At 41.6% G+C, this 19869-nt stretch overlaps 1 protein-coding gene and 1 non-coding gene across 10 annotated transcripts in view; one reads left to right on the top strand and one right to left on the bottom strand.

Moving 5' to 3' along the window:
- SETX (senataxin) overlaps window positions 1–19869 on the bottom strand; it is a 97183-nt gene that overhangs the window by 61644 nt on the left and 15670 nt on the right. For 8 of the 9 annotated variants that reach the window (XR_009600089.1, XM_042248025.2, XM_060413760.1 and 5 more), the window contains 3 exons: window positions 15740–15950; window positions 13440–13549; window positions 720–939 (listed from right to left, as the gene is read on the bottom strand). Coding sequence is in view for 8 of the 9 variants with exons in the window: in XM_042248025.2 (XP_042103959.1) it covers window positions 720–939; window positions 13440–13549; window positions 15740–15950 (541 nt within the window). In the remaining variant the exon portion in view is untranslated. Of the gene's footprint in view, window positions 1–719; window positions 940–13439; window positions 13550–15739; window positions 15951–18071; window positions 18484–19869 lie in introns of all 9 variants that reach the window. The other variant, XM_060413759.1, reaches the window with a different exon arrangement.
- TRNAS-GGA (transfer RNA serine (anticodon GGA)) lies at window positions 5627–5699 on the top strand. Its single transcript has one exon. It is a non-coding gene; the product is annotated as a tRNA-Ser (tRNA).

Here is a 19869-nt window from a genome sequence, read left to right as displayed (position 1 = left end):
ACTGCTCCCAAGAACAGAATTTTAGACTGAATAAAAGGGAAAACACTACAAACTTTGTTAAAAAGCAATTTCCCAAATGACTACACACAATTTAATCTCATAAAATTGAAAATCCCTTAAGTTTTAAGATCATCATATTTCACGTACCAATCACTGCCAAATATACACATGACCAAGACTCTGAATCAATGAATAGGACAGAACTATTTTAAGTTCAGTATAGAATTTGTTGAAAACCAAAGTTAATCTCTTTCTGCCAGGAAATATTTTACAGCTAGGAAAAGAAGTATGAAACCTCCTTTTTCCAAAAGATCAAAATCTATTAAAGTCAGCTGCTATGATAATATTTTGTTACATTTAATAATGCCTTAAATAAAAGATCTACTTGCCATATTTCAAAAGATACTTGTTAAACAGATGATTTCTATGATAAAAAGTGTTTAAAAAGAGATGTTGTAATGGTCAATTTAATGACAGAACAAGAACTGGAAACTACGAAATCTCTTATTTAGCAATTCCGATCAGGTTACCAAATGAGACGACTTTTGCTGGATAACTGTAAGAACTACTGGATCACATCGATGTCTGGCAAAAACTAACACAATATAAAGCAACTATCTGCCAATTAAAAAATAAATAAAAGTGCCAGATTACTGTAGGCTTAAAAAAAAACACTACTGGAAAATACTAATTGCTATTTGTATAGCAACAATACTCACCTAACCAATAGTTTTTGTAGTTGGCAGTATCATACATGTGTGAAGGCAGAAGAACCAGTTTACCCTTCTCAAGGACAGAAGAAGTATAAATGTCTGGGTTTTCTAAAAGTCCCAACTCAATAACTTTAAAAAGGCAAGTCAAAACCTCCTGTAAGTCATAGTAATCATCTCTATCCACTTTCCCCAAGTTTCTTGCAGTCAGGATAGCCCAACGCCGAACCTAAAAGCACAACACATTCATTCAGTTACTTCATTCAGTGAACAACTGTCTATATACAGCAAGAATCTATTTAAAATAGGAATTCGCTGCTGCTGCTGCTAAGTCACTTCAGTCATGTCCGACTCTGTGCGACCTCATAGACGGCAGCCTACCAGGCTCCCCCGCCCCTGGGATTCTCCAGGCAAGAACACTGGAGTGGGTTGCCATTTCCTTCTCCAACGCATGAAAATGAAAAGTGAAAGTGAGGTCACTCAGTCGTATCCGACTCTTAGCGACCCCATGGACTACAGCCTACTAGGCTCCTCCGTCCATGGGATATTCCAAGCAACAGTACTGGGGTAGGGTGCCACTGCCTTCTCCAAGGAATTCTTTACAGGTTTTAAAAGATACAAGATATACCCTTATATGTCAGAATCTTTTAAAAATCACCATGCTATACACCTTAAAACTGTACAGTGCTATATGTCCATTATATCTCAAAAAAACTGGAGGAAGAAAAACCATCATACAGAATAAAGTACTTCAGTAAAAACATATGATTTTCAAAGACATTTTAAACCAAAAGGAGGTGATGACTGAAAAATAAAAAACACAAGACACTAATTACAATCAAATTCTGAACAACACACAGGGGTTAGAGCACTGACTTTCTGCATAGTTGAATATACCAGTATAATCCGAATATAACTTAGTCACCAGTCCTTCCATATCCAAGATTCTGTTCCATGGATTCAATTAACCTTGAACAGTATATTACTAAACTGTTATTTCTGAGTCACTCAGTAATGTTTGACTCTTTTGTGACCCCATGGATTGTAGCCTGCCAGGCTCCTCTGTCCATGTGATTTCGAATACTGAAGTAGGTTGCCATTTCCTCCTCCAGGACGTTCCGGTCCCAAGGATCAAACCCATGTCTCCTGCTTGGCAGGTCTTTACCAATAAGCCACCTGGGAAGTCAATGCATTAAAAACAATCTGCATATAAGTGAATTCAGAGTTCAAACCCATGTTGTTCAAGGGTCAAATTGTAATGCAACGTGTGAACTGTATTTGATCCTGATTTGAACAAACTAACTCCAGTAAAGCATTTAGGATAACCATTTCCATTCACTTAAACACTAACTAGAAACATGATATTAAGTAACTATTATTGGTATCTTGATATATTTTTTTAAAACCCTTACCTTTTAGAGACACATACTAACATTTTATGGATTAAATGCTCTGATTATCTACTTCTGTATGTTTGTAATGTTCCATATTACAAAGTTTAAAAAAGGAAAGAAACAATGAAAAGAGAAGAAATCAAAGGTCACCTCTACATGGCAATACAGCACAGGACAGTGATTTTAAAACTCAGAATTCTGAGATACAAATTTAACTTAGTGACCATAACCAACCTTAAAAACTAAATAAAATAGTGTGCATCCTTCATTGTAAAGTTATTTTGTGAAATGCTGATATATGTATATGCATATGTGAAAGGTCACATATGCATATACATGTGTTAACTCAATGAAAACCATTTTTATCAACACTTATTGACTATGGGCAGAAAAGTTTGAAAAACACAGAACTAATGGACAAAAGAATGAGCTCTATGTCAACATACCTTTAAGTTACCAAAAAAAAAAACAAAGGAATCACTGAGTCTATACTAATAACAAACTAGATGAATAAACGGGAGAAGGGAAAATGGCTCTTGATTACAGTATAATCCACGTCAAGTGCTGACTAGTAATTGTGTAAAGTGCTGGGGCTGAAATTATTTTGCAGTCTTAGAAAAACTGGCTGAAGGAAGAATCATTCAGTTCAGTTCAGTCGCTCAGTCATGTTCGACTATTTGCGACTCCATGGACAGCAGCACACCAGGCCTCCCTGTCCATCACCAACTCCCGGAGTCTACCCAAACCCATGTCCATCGAGTTGGTGATACCATCCAGCCATCTCATCCTCTGTCGTCCCCTTCTCCTCCTGCCCCCAATCCTTCCCAGCATCAGGGTCTTTTCCAATGAGTCTACTCTTCGCATGAAGAGGCCAAAGTATTGGAGTTTCAGCTTCAGTATCACTCCTTCCAATGAACACCCAGGACTGATCTCTTTTAGGATAGACTGGTTGGATCTCCTTGCAGTCCAAGGGGCTCTCAAGAGTCTTCTCCAACACCACAGTTCAAAAGCATCAATTCTTCGGCGCTCAGCTTTCTTCACTGTCCAACTCTCACATCCATACATGACTACTGGAAAAACCACAGCCTTGACTAGATAGACCCTTTGTTGGCAAAGTAATGTCTCTGCTTTTCAATATGCTATCTAGGTTGATCATAACTTTCCTTCCAAGGAGTAAGCGTCTTTTTATTTCATGGCTGCAGTCATCTGCAGTGATTTTGAACCAGAGCAGCCAAAAAACAAAACACAAAAAAACACAAGGCTGGGGAAATGTTCCAAATCAAAGGAAACAAATGCACCATGCTGTTGGTTCAGTCACTAAGTAATGTCCAACCCTGCAACCCCATGGACTACAGCACATCAAAGGAGACAAATGCACCATGCTGTTATTCAGTCACTAAGTAATGTCCAACCCTGCAACCCCATGGACTACAGCACATCAGGTTTCCCTGTTCTTCACTATCTCGCAGAGTTCGCACAAACTCATGTCTACTGACTCAATGATGCTATCCAACCATCTCATTCTCTGTTGCCCTCTTCTCCTGCCCTCAATCTTTCCCAGCATCAGGGTCTTTTCCAATGAGTCAGTTGGCTCTTCGCATCAGGTGGCCAAAGTATTGAAGCTTCAGTTTCAACATCACTCCTTCCAATGAGTATTTAGGGCTGATTTCCTGTAAGATTGACTAGTTTGATCTCTTTGCTGTCTAAGGGACTCTCGAGTCTTCACCAGCACAATTTGAAAGCAGCAACTCTTCTGCACTCAGCCTTCTTTATGGTCCAACTCTCATATCCGTTATCTGACACTGGAAAAACTATACCTTTGATTATACAGACTTTTGTCAGCAAAGTGATATCTCTGCTTCTTAAAACATTATCTAGGATTGTTACAGCTTTTCTTCCAAGGGGTTAAGTGTCTTTTAATTTGATGGCTGCAGTCACCATCCACAGTGATTTTAGAGTCCAAGAAAAGGAAATGTGTCACTGTTTCCACATTTTCCTCCATCTAATTGCCACGAAGTGATGAGACCAGGTGCCATGACCTTAGTTTTCTGAATGCTGAGTTTTGAGCCAACTTTTGCACTCCTCTTTCATCAAAGAGGCTCTTGGTTCCTCTTCGCTTACTGCCATCAGATTGGTATCATCTGCATATCTGAGGCTGTTGATACTTCTTCAGTTCAGTTGCTCAGTCACATCCGACTCTGCGACCCCATGAGTCACAGCACACCAGGCCTCCCTGTCCATCACCAACTCCCAGAGTTCACTCAAACTCATGTCCATGTCATCCAGCCATCTCATCCTCTGTCGTCCCCTTCTCCTCCTGCCCTCAATCCCTCCCAGCATCAGTCTTTTCCAATGAGTCAACACTTCACATGAGGTAGCCAAAGTATTGGAGTTTCAGCTTTAGCATCAGTCCTTCCAAAAAACACCCAGGACTAACCTCCTTTAGAATGGACTGGTTGGATCTCCTTGCAGTCCAAGGGATTCTCAAGAGTCTTCTCCAACACCACAGTTCAAAAGCATCAATTCTTCGGTGCTCAGCTTTCTTCACAGTCCAACTCTCACATCGATACAGGACCACTGGAAAAACCATAGCCTTGACTAGATGGACCTTTGTTGTCAAAGTAATGTCTCTGCTTTTCAATATGCTATCTAGGTTGATCATAACTTTCCTTCCAAGGAGTAAACGTCTTTTAATTTCATGGCTGCAATCACCATCTGCAGTGATTTTGGAGCCCCAAAAAAGAAAGTCTGACACTGTTTCCACCGTGTCCCCATCTATTTCCCATGAAGTGATGGGACCAGATGCCATGATCTTCGTTTTCTGAATGTTGACCTTGAAGCCAACTTTTTCACTCTCCTCTTTCACTTTCATCAAGAGGCTCTTTAGTTCCTCTTCACTTTCTGCCATAGGGTGGTGTCATCTGCATGCCTGAGGTTATTGATATTTCTCTTGGCAATCTTGATTCCTGCTGGTGCTTCTTCCAGCCCAGCATTTCTCGTGATGTACTCTGCATATAAGTTAAATAAGCAGGGTGACAATATACAGCCTTGACGTACTCCAGTTTCTGATTCATCCAGTTGAACATTTTGCATGATATACTCTGAATATAAGTTAGATAAGCAGAGTGATAATATCAGCCTTGATGTACTCCTTTCTCAATTTTGAACCAGTCTGTTGTTTCATGTCTGGTTCTAACTGTTGCTTCTTGACTTGCATACAGGTTTCTCACAAGACAAGTAAGGTGGTCTGGTATTCCCATCCGTTTTAAGAATTTTCCAGTTTGCTGTGATCCACACAAAGGCTTTAGCCTAGTCAATGAAGCAGATGTTTTGATCCAATGAATGTTGGCAATTTGACCTCTGGTTTCTGCCTTTTTTAAACCAGCTTGTTCATCTATCTGGAAGTTCTCAAGTTCACATACTGCTGAAGCCTAACTTGAAGCATTTTGAGCTTTACTTTGCCAACATATGAAATAAGCTCAACTGTACAGTAGTTTGAACATTCTTTGGCATTGCCCTGCTTCCCTGGTGGCTCAGAGGTTAAAGCGTCTGCCTGGAATGCAGGAGACCCAGGTTCGATCCCTGAGTCGGGAAGATCCCCTGGAGAAGGAAATGGCAATCCACTCCAGTACTCTTGCCTGGAGAATTCCATGGAGGGAGAAGCCTGGTAGGGTACAGTCCATGGAGTCGCAAAGAGTTGCACACGACTGAGTGACTTCACTTTCACTTACTTTCTTTGGCACTGCAATGAAAAGTGACATTTCTCAGTTCTGTGACTACTGCTGAGTTTTCCAAATTTGCTGACATATTCAGTACAGCACTTTTACAGAATCATCTTTTACAATTTTAAATAGTTTAGCTGGAATTCCATCACCTTCACTAGCTTTGTTTATAGTGATGCCTCCTAAGACCCACTTGTTTCATACTCCAGGATGTCTATTTCTGAGTGATCACACCATTGTGGTTATCTGGGTCATTAAGACATTTTTTGTATAGTTCTTCTGTGTATTCTTGCCACCTCTTCTTAATTTCTTCTGCTAAAGTCAGGTCCTTGCTGTTTTTGTCCTTTATTGTGCCCATCCTTGCATCAAATTTTCCCTTGGTATCTCCAATTTTCTTGAAGATCTCTAGTCTTTCCCATTCTATTGTTTTTCTCTATTTCCTTGCACTTTTCACTTAAGACTCTTATCTCCTGAATGTTTTCTGAAACTCTGCATTCAGCTAGGTTTATCTTTCCTTTTCTCCTTCGCCTTTCACTTCTTTTCTCAGCTATCTGTAAAGGTCTCCCCAGAAAACCACTTTGCCTTCTTGCATTTTTCTTTGGGATGGTTTTAGTCACTACTTCCTACACAATGTTACAAACCTTCTTCCATAGTTTTTCCGTCTAACAGATCTAATCCCTTGAATCTATTCATCACCTCTACTGTATCATCATAACCACTATATCTGAATGGCCAAGTGGTTTCCGCTACTTTATTCAATTTAAGCCTGAGTTTTGGAATAAGGAGTCATGATCTGAGCCACAGTAAACTCCAGGTCTTGTTTTTGCTGACTGTAAAGAGCTTCTGCATCCTCAGCAGCAAGGAATATATATCAGTTCAGTTCAGTCACTCAGTTGTGTCCAACTCTTGGCGACCACATGGACCACAGGACGCCAGGCTTCCCGATCCATCACCAACTCCTGGAGTCCACCCAAACCCATGTCCATTGTGTCGGTGATGCCATTCAACCATCTCATTCTGTCATCCCCTTCTCCTGCTCTCAAACTTACCCAGCATCAGGGTCTTTTCAAATGACTCAGCTCTCCGCATGAGGTGGCCAAAGTATTGGAGTTTTAGCTTCAACATCAGTCCCTCCAATGAACACCCAGGACTGATTTCCTTTAGGATGGACTGATTGGATCTCCTTGCAGTCCAAGGGACTCTCGAGAGTCTTCTCCAACACCACAGTTCAAAAGCATTAATTTCTCAGCGCTCAGCTTTCCTTATACTCCAACTCTCACATCCATATAGGACTACTGGAAAAACCATAACCTTGACTAGACAGACCTTTGTTGTCAAAGTAATGTCTCTGCTTTTCAATATGCTGTCTAGGTTGGTCATAACTTACCTTCCAAGTAGAAAGCGTCTTTTAATTTCATGGCTGCAATGACCAACTGCAGTGATTTCAGAGCCCAGAAAAATAAAGTCTGACACTGTTTCCCCATCTATTTCCCATGAGGTGATGGGACCAGATGCCATGATCTTTGTTTTCTGAATGTTGAGCTTTAAGCCAACTTTTTCACTCTCCTCTTTCAATCTCATCAAGAGGCTTTTTAGCTGTTCTTCACTTTCTGCCACAAGGGTGGTATCATCTGCATATCTGAGGTTCTTGATATTTCTCCCCACAATCTTGATTCCAGCTTGTGCTTCCTCCAGCCCTGTGTTTCTCATTAATGTACTCTGCATATATGTTAAATAAACAGGGTGAGAATATACAGCCTTGATGTACTCCTTTTCCTATTTGGAACCAGTCTGTTTGTTGTTCCATGTCCAGCTCTAACCTGCTTCCTGACCTGCATATGGGTTTCTCAAGGGGCAGGTCAGGTGGTCTGGTATTCCCATCTCTTGAAGAATTTTCCACAATTTATTATGATCCACATTGCCAAAGGCTTTGGCATAGTCAATAAAGCAGAAATAGATGTTTTTCTGGAACTCTCTTGCTTCTTCCATGATCCAGTGGATTTAGCAATTTGATCTCTGGTTCCTCTGTCTTTTCTAAAACCAGCTTGAACATCTGGAAGTTCACGGTTCATGTATTGCTGAAGCCTGGCTTGGAGAATTTTGAGCATTACTTTACTAGCGTGTAGATGAGTGCAATTGTGTGGTAGTTTGAGCATTCTTTGGCATTGCCTTTCTTTGGGACTGGAATGAAAACTGACCTGTTCCAGTCCTGTGGCCACTGGTGAGTTTTCCAAATTTGCTGACATGTTTATCATCAATATGATTTTGGTACTGACCATCTCGTGATTTCCAAGTGTAGAGTAGTTTCTTGTGTTGTTAGAAGAGGGTGTTTGCTATGACCAGTGTGTTCTCTTGCCCAAACTCTGTTAGCCTTTGTCCTGCTTCATTTAGTACTCCAAGATGAAACTTGCCTGTTACTCCAGGTTTTCTTGACTTCCTACTTTTATATTCCAGTCTCCTGTGATGAAAAGGTTATCTTTTTTGGGTGTTAGTTCTAGAAGGTCTTGTAAGAACTTCTAGGACAAAGGAGAAGCGGCAACGTTATGGTAGGAGGGCTGCAGACACGTTAAAATCAAATCCCAATCTCACCAGGTGACAACCCACAAACTGGAGAACAATTAATACCGAAGAAGTTCTCTCACTGTTGCAAAGGTTCTAGGCCCCACATCAGCCTTCCCAACCTTGGCATTTGGCAAAGACTTGGGAGAAACAGAACTCTTGAAGACCACAAAAAAAAAAGGCCGTGTGTACCAGGACCCAGGGGAAAGGAGCAGTGACCCCCGCAAGAGATTGGGCCAGACCTGCCTTGCATGTTTGAGGGTCTCCAGTACAGTCCATGGGGTCGCAAACAGTTGGACACAACTGAGCGACTTCACAACACAGAACAGAACAGTGAAACCATGGGTCGGCAGGGGCACTGGGAGCAGCAGACCTGGGAGGCACATCATGGGATAAATACTCTTGGAGGTAGGCTGCCAATAGCCCTGCCATAGAGCCTATAGCCTCATTGCTGCTGCTGCTGCTGCTGCTAAGTCGCTTCAGTCATGCCCGACTCTGTGCGACCCCATAGACTGCAGCCCACTAGGCTCCCCGGCCCCTGAGATTCTCCAGGCAAGAACACTGGAGTGGGTTGCCATTTCCTTCTCCAATGCATGAAAGTGAAAAGTGAAAGTGAAGTCGCTCAATCGTGTCCGACTCTTAGTGACCCCATGGACTGCAGCCTATCAGGCCCCTCCATCCATGGGATTTTCCAGACAAGACTACTGGAGTGGGTTGCCATTCCCTTCTCCAAGTGATCTTCCCCAACCAGGATTCAAACCCAAGTATCCTGCACTGCAGGCAGATCTTTTACCAGCTGAGCCACCAGGGAATCCCAATAGGTGAGGGGCTTGCCCAAAGTCCCACAGTTGGCGAATGATCCACCCAGAATGCACACCTAGGTGTATGACCACCCAACATGAGCCCTCTCCCACAGCCTACTTTATGGGGTCATGTTCAGTTCAGTCGCTCAGTCGAGTCCGATTCCTTGCGACCCCATGAATCGCAGCACGCCAGGCATCCCTGTCCAACACCAACTCCCGGAGTTCACTCAGACTCATGTCCATCGAGTCAGTGATGCCATCCAGCCATCTCATCCTGTCATCCATCCCCTTCTCCTCCTGCCCCCAATCCCTCCCAGCATCAGAGTCCTTTCTAATGAGTCAACTCTTCACATGAGATGGCCAAAGTATTGGAGTTTCAGCTTTAGCATCAGTCCTTCCAAAGAAATTCCAGGGCTGATCTCCTTCAGAATGGACTGGTTGGATCTCCTTGCAGTCCAAGGGGCTCTCAAGAGTCTTCTCCAACACCACAGTTCAAAAGCATCAATTCTTCGGTGCTCAGCCTTCTTCACAGTCCAACTCTCACATCCATACATGACCACAGGAAAAACCATAGCCTTGATTAGACAGACCTTTGTTGGCAAAGTTATGTCTCTGCTTTTGAATATGCTATTTAGGTTGGTCATAACTTTTCTTCCAAGGAGTAAGCATCTTTTAATTTCATGGCTGCAATCACCATCTGCAGTTATTTTGGAGCCCCAAAAAATAAAGTCTGACACTGTTTCCACTGTTTCCCATCTATTTCCCATGAAGTGATGAGACCGGATGCCATGATCTTCATTTTCTGAATGCTGAGCTTTAGGCCAACTTATTTACTCTCCTCTTTCACTTTCATCAAGAGGCTCTTTTGTTCCTCTTCACTTTCTGCCATAAGGGTGGTGTCATCTGCATATCTCAGGTTATTGATATTTCTCCCCACAAACTTAATTCCAGCTTGTGCTTCTTCCAGTCCTGTATTTCTCATGATGTACTCTGCATATAAGTTAAATAAGCAGGGTGACAATATACAGCCTTGACGTACTCCTTTTCCTATTTGGAACCAGTCTGTTGTTCCATGTCCAGTTCTAACTGTTGCTTCCTGACCTGCATACAGATTTCTCAAGAGGCAGGTCAGGTGGTCTGTATTCCCATCTCTTGAGGAATTTTCCATAGTTTATTGTGATCCACACAGTCAAAGGCTTTGGCATAGTCAATAAAGCAGAAATAGATGTTTTTCTGGAACTCTCTTGCTTTTTCCATGATCCAGTGGATGTTGGCAATTTGATCTCTGGTCCCTCTGCCTTTTCTAAAACCAGCTTGAACATCTGGAAGTTCACGGTTCACATATTGCTGAAGCCTGCTTGGAGAATTTTGAGCATTACTTTACTAGCATGTGAGATGAGTACCATTGTGTGGTAGTTTGAGCATTGTTTGGCATTGCCTTTCTTTGGGATTGGAATGGAAACTGATCTTTTCCAGTCCTGTGGCCACTGCTGAGTTTTCCAAACTTGCTGGCATATTGAGTGCAGCACTTTCACAGCGTCATCTTTCAGGATTTGAAATAGCTCAACTGGAATTCCATCACCTCCACCAGCTTTGTTCGTAGTGATACTTTCTAAGGCCCACTTGACTTCACATTCCAGGATGTCTGGCTCTAGGTGAATGATCACACCATCGTGATTATCTGGGTCGTGAAGATCTTTTTTGTACAGTTCTTCTGTGTATTCTTGCCACCTCTTCTTAACATCTTCTGCTTCTGTTAGGTCCAGACCATATCTGTCCTTTATCGAGCCCATCTTTGCATGAAATGTTCCCTTGGTATCTCTAATTTTCTTGAAGAGATCTCTAGTCTTTCCCATTCTGTTCTTTTCCTCTATTTCTTTGCACTGATCCCTGAAGAAGGCTTTCTTATCTCTTCTTGCTATTCTCTGGAACTCTGCATTCAGATGCTTGTATCTTTCCTTTTCGCCTTGGCTTTTCGCTTCTCTTCTTTTCACAGCTATTTGTAAGGCCTCCCCAGACAGCCATTTTGCTTTTTTGCATTTTTTTTTCAATGGGCATGGTCTTGATCCCTGTCTCCTGTACAATGTCACGAACCTCCGTCCATAGTTCACTGGGCACTCTATCAGATCTAGGCCCTTAAATCTATTTCTCACTTCCACTGTATAATCATAAGGAATTTGATTTAGGTCATAACCTGAATGGTCTAGTGGTTTTCCCTATTTTTTTCAATTTGAGTCTGAATTTGGTAATAAGGAGTTCATGATCTGAGCCACAGTCAGATCTTGTTTTTGGTCTTGTTTTTGCTGACTCTATAGAGCTTCTCCATCTTTGGCTGCAAAGAATATAATCAATCTCATTTCGCTGTGACCATCTGGTGATGTCCATGTGTAAAGTCTTCTCTTGTGTTGTTGGAAGAGGGTGTTTGCTATGACCAGTGCATTTTCTTGGCAAAACTCTATTAGTCTTTGCCCTGCTTCATTCTGCATTCCAAGGCCAAATTTGCCTGTTACTCCAGGTCTTTCTTGACTTCCTACTTTTGCATTCCAGTCCCGTATAATGAAAAGGACATCTTTTTTGGGTGTTAGTTCTAAAAGGTCTTATAGGTCTTCATAAAACCGTCAACTTCAGCTTCTTCAGCATTACTGATTGGGGCACAGACTTGGATAACTGTGATATTGAATAGTCTGCCTTGGAGACGAATAGAGATCATTCTGTCATTTTTGAGACTGCATCAAAGTACTGCATTTCGGACTCTCTTGTTGACCATGATGGCTACTCCATTTCTTCTGAGGGATTCCTGCCGCAGTAGTAGATATAATGGTCATCTGAGTTAAATTCACCCATTCCAGTCCATTTTAGTTCACTGATTCCTAGCATGTCTACGTTCTCTCTTGCCATCTCTTGTTTGACCACTTCCAATTTGCCTTGATTCATGGACCTGACAGTCCAGGTTCCTATGCAACACTGCTCTTTATAGCATGGGACCTTGCTTCTATCACCGGGGTCAGGTTGCCTGTACACAAATCCCAGTCACCACAAACTAGAATGTATAACTGTGGATAAGTCTCCTGACTCAGTTTCCTCACCTGTAAAATAAGCTTATAGTGAAGAATCCAGTCACTCCTGGCTCTGCAGACTCAGTCCTGAAGCCTGCAATGGCAGGACCAGATCCTGGTTGCTCAGCTGGACCAGCTTCCTCTACTCATTTCCAGCTTTAAGAAAGCCAGTCCTGGACAGCTACTGGTGGTAATTTCTGTCAACCTTCTTTCACAGCAAGGCAGGCCCCATCTCATTTAAGCAGAGGCCTTGACTCTGGGTCTACCCTAGCATCGAGTATACTTGTAATTCCTGTTATCCTGCATAAACTCAATCCCTTGCTACCTACTGCCAGCCAGGCCTACAAGTTTCCACTGCTCATCACCTTGTGCTTATGCTCCCTTACTGGTTCAAAGGAACATTTACTTCTTGAATTGTGTGATTACAGCTTTTCAAATTCCTCTGTTTTGAATTTTTTCTATCATTGTTAGGGTTTGGCACGGAAGAGACTGAAATTCATCATCATTTTTCTTGAAACACCATTACCATGTTCTTTGCCACTTACAGGCTCTTTACTGGCCCTCCATCAGCAGAACTGCCCTACACAGCTTTTTTCTTAACACTGTAACTCAAGAGGCCAACATATACAGACCCACAGCACCTGCTGTCTCACCGCATGTGATAAATCTGCAAACCCCAGCCATCAGCTCAACGTCAGGTTCCAAAACTCTGGGGTTGCTCTCTGTTTCTGTTCTACCTACTGCTCTGATTCTTACGTTCCTCCTTCTGTCCAGCACCTAGTAACTAATCTTGTCCTCCCCATACGCCATTACCTTTTAAAAACCTCATTCACTAACAAATTTTAAATGTTTTAAGTGGTATTTCCACGTGCTTGGAGTGGGGCAGGCTGGCAAGAAAAGCAACAGAGAACAGTCCTTCATTGGCTCAGATCAACATATTAAAAGAAGTCTGAATCATCCCCTTGGCTTTCAAATTGGAGCATCACCTATCAGTCGGATTCCCTACTCTCTTAAATCTCTTCTTCTTTGGGCCCTCCACCCCCACTAAAGCACTCTCTCCTTAACTGCAGTAATTTTACAACAAAAGAATAATTTTGGCAAATATTTTACACAAAGTACACACCAAAATTTCTAGTCAGTCATCTATTGGTACAAAAGAAGATATCCTCTTCTACTGCATGTCACTGACACTTACCATTTCATTGGGATGAACCAAAAATAAATAGATCCCTGGATGTTTGTCAAAAACTTGAAAGGAGCAATTAGCTTGTTCCATCCGGCAAAGTGCTTCAACACATAATTCATCTAAATAGAAAAAATAAAGCAGTAAATGTAAGACAAAACTTATCAGCTTAACGAGATTCCCTAAATCTGTCTTGCTCCTTCAGTTACTCTGTAAGTAAATGAAAAGTTTCTCATTTTTTTTAAAACTGAGGCAAAAAACTGTATAAATGTAGGAGCAATATTCAATCTTCTGAAAGACTGTGTTATATATATGGTAGTCATGAAAGTCTGCGATATATATATAGTAGTCATCATGTAATTCATAATATAGTCCTATGACTGACTGACTTTACTAGTATAAACATCTTCTTTCACACAGAGCATAATTATCTCCAGAGGGCATCTTCTTGGAAGTAGGGTTATAGTCCAATCCCATTAGTATTTTACATGTTGACCCCATGTGGACTTCATTTTGTATCAGAGTGGTAACAACTTTATCCACAAATGGCTATTTTGTCCTACTCTGAGTTACTGAGTACCCCATTTCCTCCACTGGTTGAAATACTATCATCATCAAACACTAAATTCCCCAAATATACCTGGTTTCCTTCTCGACTCTCTACACTGTTCCCATCCATCAGTCTATCTGTGCCAGCACTATCCTAATCCCACTGCTTTTTGGAAATTTCATTACTTCCAGAAGTGTACTGAACAGACTTACACATGCATCCTATCAGATGAGCCAACTCATCAAGCCTCAAAAGAATATCACAGTGACAGTGGTTAACTTTGGGGAAGAGGAATAATGACTGGAAAAGTAGGAGAAGAGCTCCTGGGGTGTTGATGTTTTTTTTTTGTTTCTTGACCTGGATGCCAGGTACACAAGTGTGTTTAATTTATGAAAAACTAAACTTATATACTTTTCTGGATATGGTACTGTTTAATAAATGCTTAAAAAGTGGCTTATTAAAGAGTTTAAAAATCTGTTTTGAATTTATTTAGAAAGAACTGATTTCTCTAGTAAATCTTTAGATCTACTTTTCAGTATACTGAAACAGAATAGAGAAATAAGTTAAATAACATGACAAGATAGCGATCAAAAAATCTAGGAAGTGCATTATTCTACAGGGCAACCTCCTGGTCTCAGCAAAAGTTATGGCAAATAAAAAAAATGTGTGTGCGTGTATGTGAATGATTCTGGATTAAAAGACGTAAGAAACACAAACTAAATGGAACCAATGCAAAGTCCTTGACTGCACCCTAATTTAAATAAATCTGCCAAAACAATTCTGCAACTACTGGAAAAATCTGAACATGGCCTAGATACAGTAGTAGGTACCTAAAGGTACTATTGTTTTGTTAGATTTGACAGATCAGAAAAATGTCTTCAAGAGACTTTTATTAAGAAATTCAAATACAAAGGACCAAAATCTAGGCAGTTATAATATGCTATGTCATAGTAATTACTAAAAACTACTACAGACCAGTGGTTCTGAATCTGGCAATTTTGCCTCTGTCTGGCCCCACCCCCTAACTCCCATGGGACATTTGACACTATCCAGGGACATTTTTCAAAGAAGGCAATGGCACCCCACTCCAGCACTCTTGCCTGGATAATCCTATGGATGGAGGAGCCTGGTAGGCTGCGGTCCATGGGGTCGCTAAGAGTCGGACACGACTGAGAGACTTCACTTTCACTTTTCACTTTCATGCACTGGAGAAGGAAATGGCAACCCACTCCAGTGTTCTTGCCTGGAGAATCCCAGGCGCGGGGGAGTCTGGTGGGCTGCTGTCTATGGGGTCGCACAGAGTTGGACACGACTGAAGTGACTTAACAGCAAAGACATTTTTGGTGGTCACAACCAGGGCAGAAGGGAGAGAAAGCCACTACTGACATCTAGTGGAAAGAGGTGAGGGATGTTCCTGTAACATCCTACAGGCCCACCCACCAAGAATTATCCAGTTCAAAATGTCAACAGTGCCAGGTCTGAAAACCCTGCTATAGACAGATTCCAAGAATGAAAATTAAATGAATGAACAGATGAATAAATGGACAGATAAAGCAAGTAGAGTTACATGTTAACAACTGTAGAATCATCTATGTGGTATACATATGGTATTCACTGTGTAATTCACTTTACTATGTTTGGAAAAAATACCAAGTACCCTAATTACACATTTAAGGAACAGATTTTTCAATACAGATAACCAAAATTCTTACAATTCTTAAAATAAAACTGATACAACTGTGAAAACACCCAAGATACTCACTGACATGCTCATGTAAAAGCAAATATGGATATTTCAGTATTTCAAGAAGAGGAACTCGAAGCTTATTTTCAAAGTCTTGGCCAGTGAAGTCGAACAGCTGTGCCTCTCCGTTGTTGTCTACTATATATAACTCATCATCATCTCCAATTTCTGCCTTCATGGATCTTTCAAAGTGATTTATGAGACGTAAGGTTTCTAATTCCCATAAAACCTACAGGAAAAGAAAAATGAACCGTGTGCTCTGTATCTTATTATCAACAAAATATACTGCATGCAGTGATCCTTCTAGAAAGCCTTTTCCTGAGTATAAAAATTCACAAGTTTAGAGAAGTACTAACACCACATATTAGATTTATTTAAAGACTCACTAAACATGGCTTAGTGACTTTTAAGTGGCTTTTATGATACAGGAACATGAGCACACAGAGTGTGAGATGTTTAAAACATTGCTTTTGCGGAGTTTTGCTATAAATACATCAGTATCTCTGTCAACTACCCTCTGTTGGAAAGGAGAAGGTGGAGCTTCTTTGTTGAGGCACAAGCTGGGCCTTCTGTGACTCCCCTTTCACGTTCCAGGCAGAGGTAACTGCCTTGAAACATCAGTTTTAGCATAAAGACACTACTTAGGTTCATAGCTAGAGAATTCTGTACACGTCCGAGTTTTTTCAGTAGGTTCGTAAGTAATCATCCCCTCTCCTCTTTGTAGTATTATACATATCTCTATGGTCTGTGTTCATTTTCCATCAGATATATGTAATAAACTAAATATTCACAGCCACACATTTAAAATTATATGTTTCATTTTGGTTACTATCACTAAAAAATATACTTCTCCTTACTGACTTTGGGGGCTTCCCTGGTAGCTCAGGTGGTAAAGAATCCACCTGCAATGCAGGAGACTAAGGTTCAGTTTCTGGGTCAGGAAGATTCCCTAGAGCAAGGAAGGGTTACCCACTCCAGTATTCCTGTCAGGAGAATTCCATAGACAGAGGAGCTGCTAAGTGTTCATCGGATCCAAAGAGTCACGAGAGGACTGAGCAACTAACACTTTCACTTCACTGACTTATACCACCTACCCATTAAAAAAATGAAAAGAGGAGTAGTCCCAAGAAGGCAGAGGAATAGGACAGGGAGACCACTCTCTCCCCACAAATTTATGAGAAGATCATTTGAATGTTAAGCAACTTCCACAAAACAACTTCTGAACACTGGTGGAAGACATCAGGCATCCAGAAAGGCAGCCCAATCTCTTTGAAAGGAGGTAGGGCAAAATATAAGACAATTCAGGGACAAAAGATTTAGGGACGGAGAACGTCCTGAGGAGGGAGTCGTGAAGAAGTTTCCAACAGTAGGAAACCCTCTCACATGCCTCTCTATGGGGAGTTTTGGAATCTCAGAGGGCAACATAACTGGAAGGGCAAGAAAAAAAAAAAAAAAACCCCAGAGAATATGTGCCTAACCACACTATAAGCAGAGATGGAGAAGTGGCACAGACGCTTAAGTCTGCCACCAGTGACTGGGGACTGTGCAGGGAGGCACAGGCTGCATCACTGGTCCTTAGGGTAAGGACCGGGCCTGAATGTCCTGAAGACAATCTGAGGAGCTCATATGAGATAGCTACCCAAACCATGGGTTGGCCAGAGACAAAAACATGAAAAAACACCTGCCAACAAAGGTCCGTCTAGTAAGGCTATGGTTTTTCCAGTAGTCATGTATGGATGTGAGAGTTGGACGGTGAAGAAAGCTGAGCACCGAAGAATTACTGCTTTTGAACTGTGGTGTTGGAGAAGACTCTTGAGAGTCCCTTGGACTGCAAGGAGATCCAACCAGTCCATCCTAAAGGAGATCAGTCCTGGGTGTTCTTTTCAAGGACTGATGCTAAAGCTGAAACTCTAGTAAAACTTGGCCACCTCATACGAAGAGTTGATTCATTGGAAAAGACTGATGCTGGGAGGGACTGGGGGCAGGAGGAGAACGGGACAACAGAGGATGAGATGGCTGGATGGCATCACCAACTCGATGGACCTGAGTTTGAGTGAACTCTGGGAGTTGGTGATGGACAGGGAGGCCTGGTGTGCTGCAATTCATGCAGTCACAAAGAGTCAGACACAACTAAGAGACTGAACTGAAATTTTTAATAACTGAAATCATTTCAAGCATCTTTCCTGATCACAATATATTAAGATTAGATGTCAACTACAGGGAAAAAAAACTATTAAAAATACAAACATGGAGGCTGAACAACATGCTTCTGAATAACCAGATCAACAGAGAAATCAAAAAGGAAATCAAAATATGCATAGAAACAAATGAAAACAAGACAATCCCAAACCTATTAGCTCAGTTGCTCAGTTGTGTCCGACTCTCTGCAGCCCCACGGACAGCAGCACACCAGGCCTCGTTATCCATCACCAACTCCTGGAGCTTGCTCAAACTCATGTTCATCAAGTCAGTGATGCCATCCAAACATCTCATCCTCTGTCATCACCTTCTTCTCCTGCCTTCAATCTTTCCTAGCATCAGGGTCTCTTCTAGTGAGTCTGTTCTTTGCATCAGGTGGCCAAAGTACTAGAGCTTCAGCATCAGTCTGTCCAGTGAGTATTCAGGACTGATTTCCTTTAGGATGGACTGGTTGGATCTCCTTCAAGTCCAAGGGACTCTAATGAGTCTTCAATACCACAGTTCAAAAGCATCAATCCTTTGGCACTCAGCTTTCTTTATGGTCTCACATCCACACATGACTCCTGGAAAAAACATAGCTTTGACTAGATGGACCTTTGTTTGCAAAGTAATGTCTCTGTTTTCTAATATGCTGTCTAGGTTGCTCATAGCTTTTCTTCCAAAAAAGCAAGCATCTTTTAATTTCAAGGCTACAATCAACATCTGCAGTGATTCTGGAACCCAAAAAACCAAGTCTCCCACTGTTTCCATTGTTTGCCCACCTATTTGCCATGAAGTGATGGGACCGGATGCCATGATCTTCGTTTTCTGAATGTCGACTTTTAAACTAGCATTTTCACTCTCCTCTTTCACTTTCATCGAGAGGCTCTTTAGTTCTCCACTTTCTGCAATAAGGGTGGTGTCATCTGCGTATCCGAGGTTATTGATATTTCTCCCAGCAACCTTGATTCCAGCTTGTACTTCATCCAGCCTGGCATTTCGCATAATGTACTCTGCAAGTTAAGTAAGAAGGGTGACAGTATACAGCCTTGATGTACTCCTTTCCTGATTTGGAACCAGCCTGTGGTGCCATGTCCAGTTCTGTTGCTTTTTGACTTGCACACATATTTCTCAGGAGTCAGGTCAGGTGGTCTGGTATTTCCATCTCAAAGAATATTCCAGTTTGTGTGATCCACAGTCAAAGGCTTTGGCATAGTCAATAAAGCAGAAATAGATGTTTTTCTGGAACTCTCTTGCTTTTTCGATAATCCAACAGATGTTGGCAATTTGATCTCTGGTTCCTCTGCCTTTTCTAAAGCCAGCTTGAACATCTGGAAGTTCACAGTTCATGTACTGTTGAAGCCTGGCTTGGAGAATTTTGAGCATTACTTTGCTAGCATGTGAGATGAGTGCAACTATGTGGTAGTTTGAACATTTTTTGGCACTGCCTTTCTTTGGCATTGGAATGAAAACTGACCTTTGCCTGTTATGTGGCCACTACTGAGTTTTCCAAATTTGCTGGCATATTGAGTGCAGCACTTTCACAGCATCATCTTTTAGGATTTGAGACAGCTCAACTGGAATTCCATCACCTCCACTAGCTTTGTTTGTAGTGAGGCTTCCTAAGGCCCACTTGACTTCGCATTCCAGGATGTCTGGCTCTAGGTGAGTGATCACACCATTGTGGTTATCTGAGTCATGAATATCTTTTTTGTAAAGTTCTTCTGTGTATTGTTGCCACTTCATCTTAATATCTTCTGCTTCTGTTAGGTCCATACCATTTCTGCCCTTTATTGTGCCCATCTTTGCATGAAATGTTCCCTTGGTAGCTCTAATTTTCTTGAGACCTCTAGTCTTTCCCATTCTATTGTTTTCCTCTATTTCTTTGCATTGATCACTGAGGAAGGCTCTCGTCTCTCCTTGTTCTTCTTTGAACTCTGCATTCAAATGGGTATATCTTTCCTTTCTCC

Source organism: Ovis aries, chromosome 3 (assembly GCF_016772045.2).
Source record: "Ovis aries strain OAR_USU_Benz2616 breed Rambouillet chromosome 3, ARS-UI_Ramb_v3.0, whole genome shotgun sequence".
NCBI classification, from domain to species: domain Eukaryota; kingdom Metazoa; phylum Chordata; class Mammalia; order Artiodactyla; family Bovidae; genus Ovis; species Ovis aries.
The sequence above is the reverse complement of the archived record's forward strand: the minus strand, read 5'-3'. Positions and strand labels throughout refer to the sequence as shown.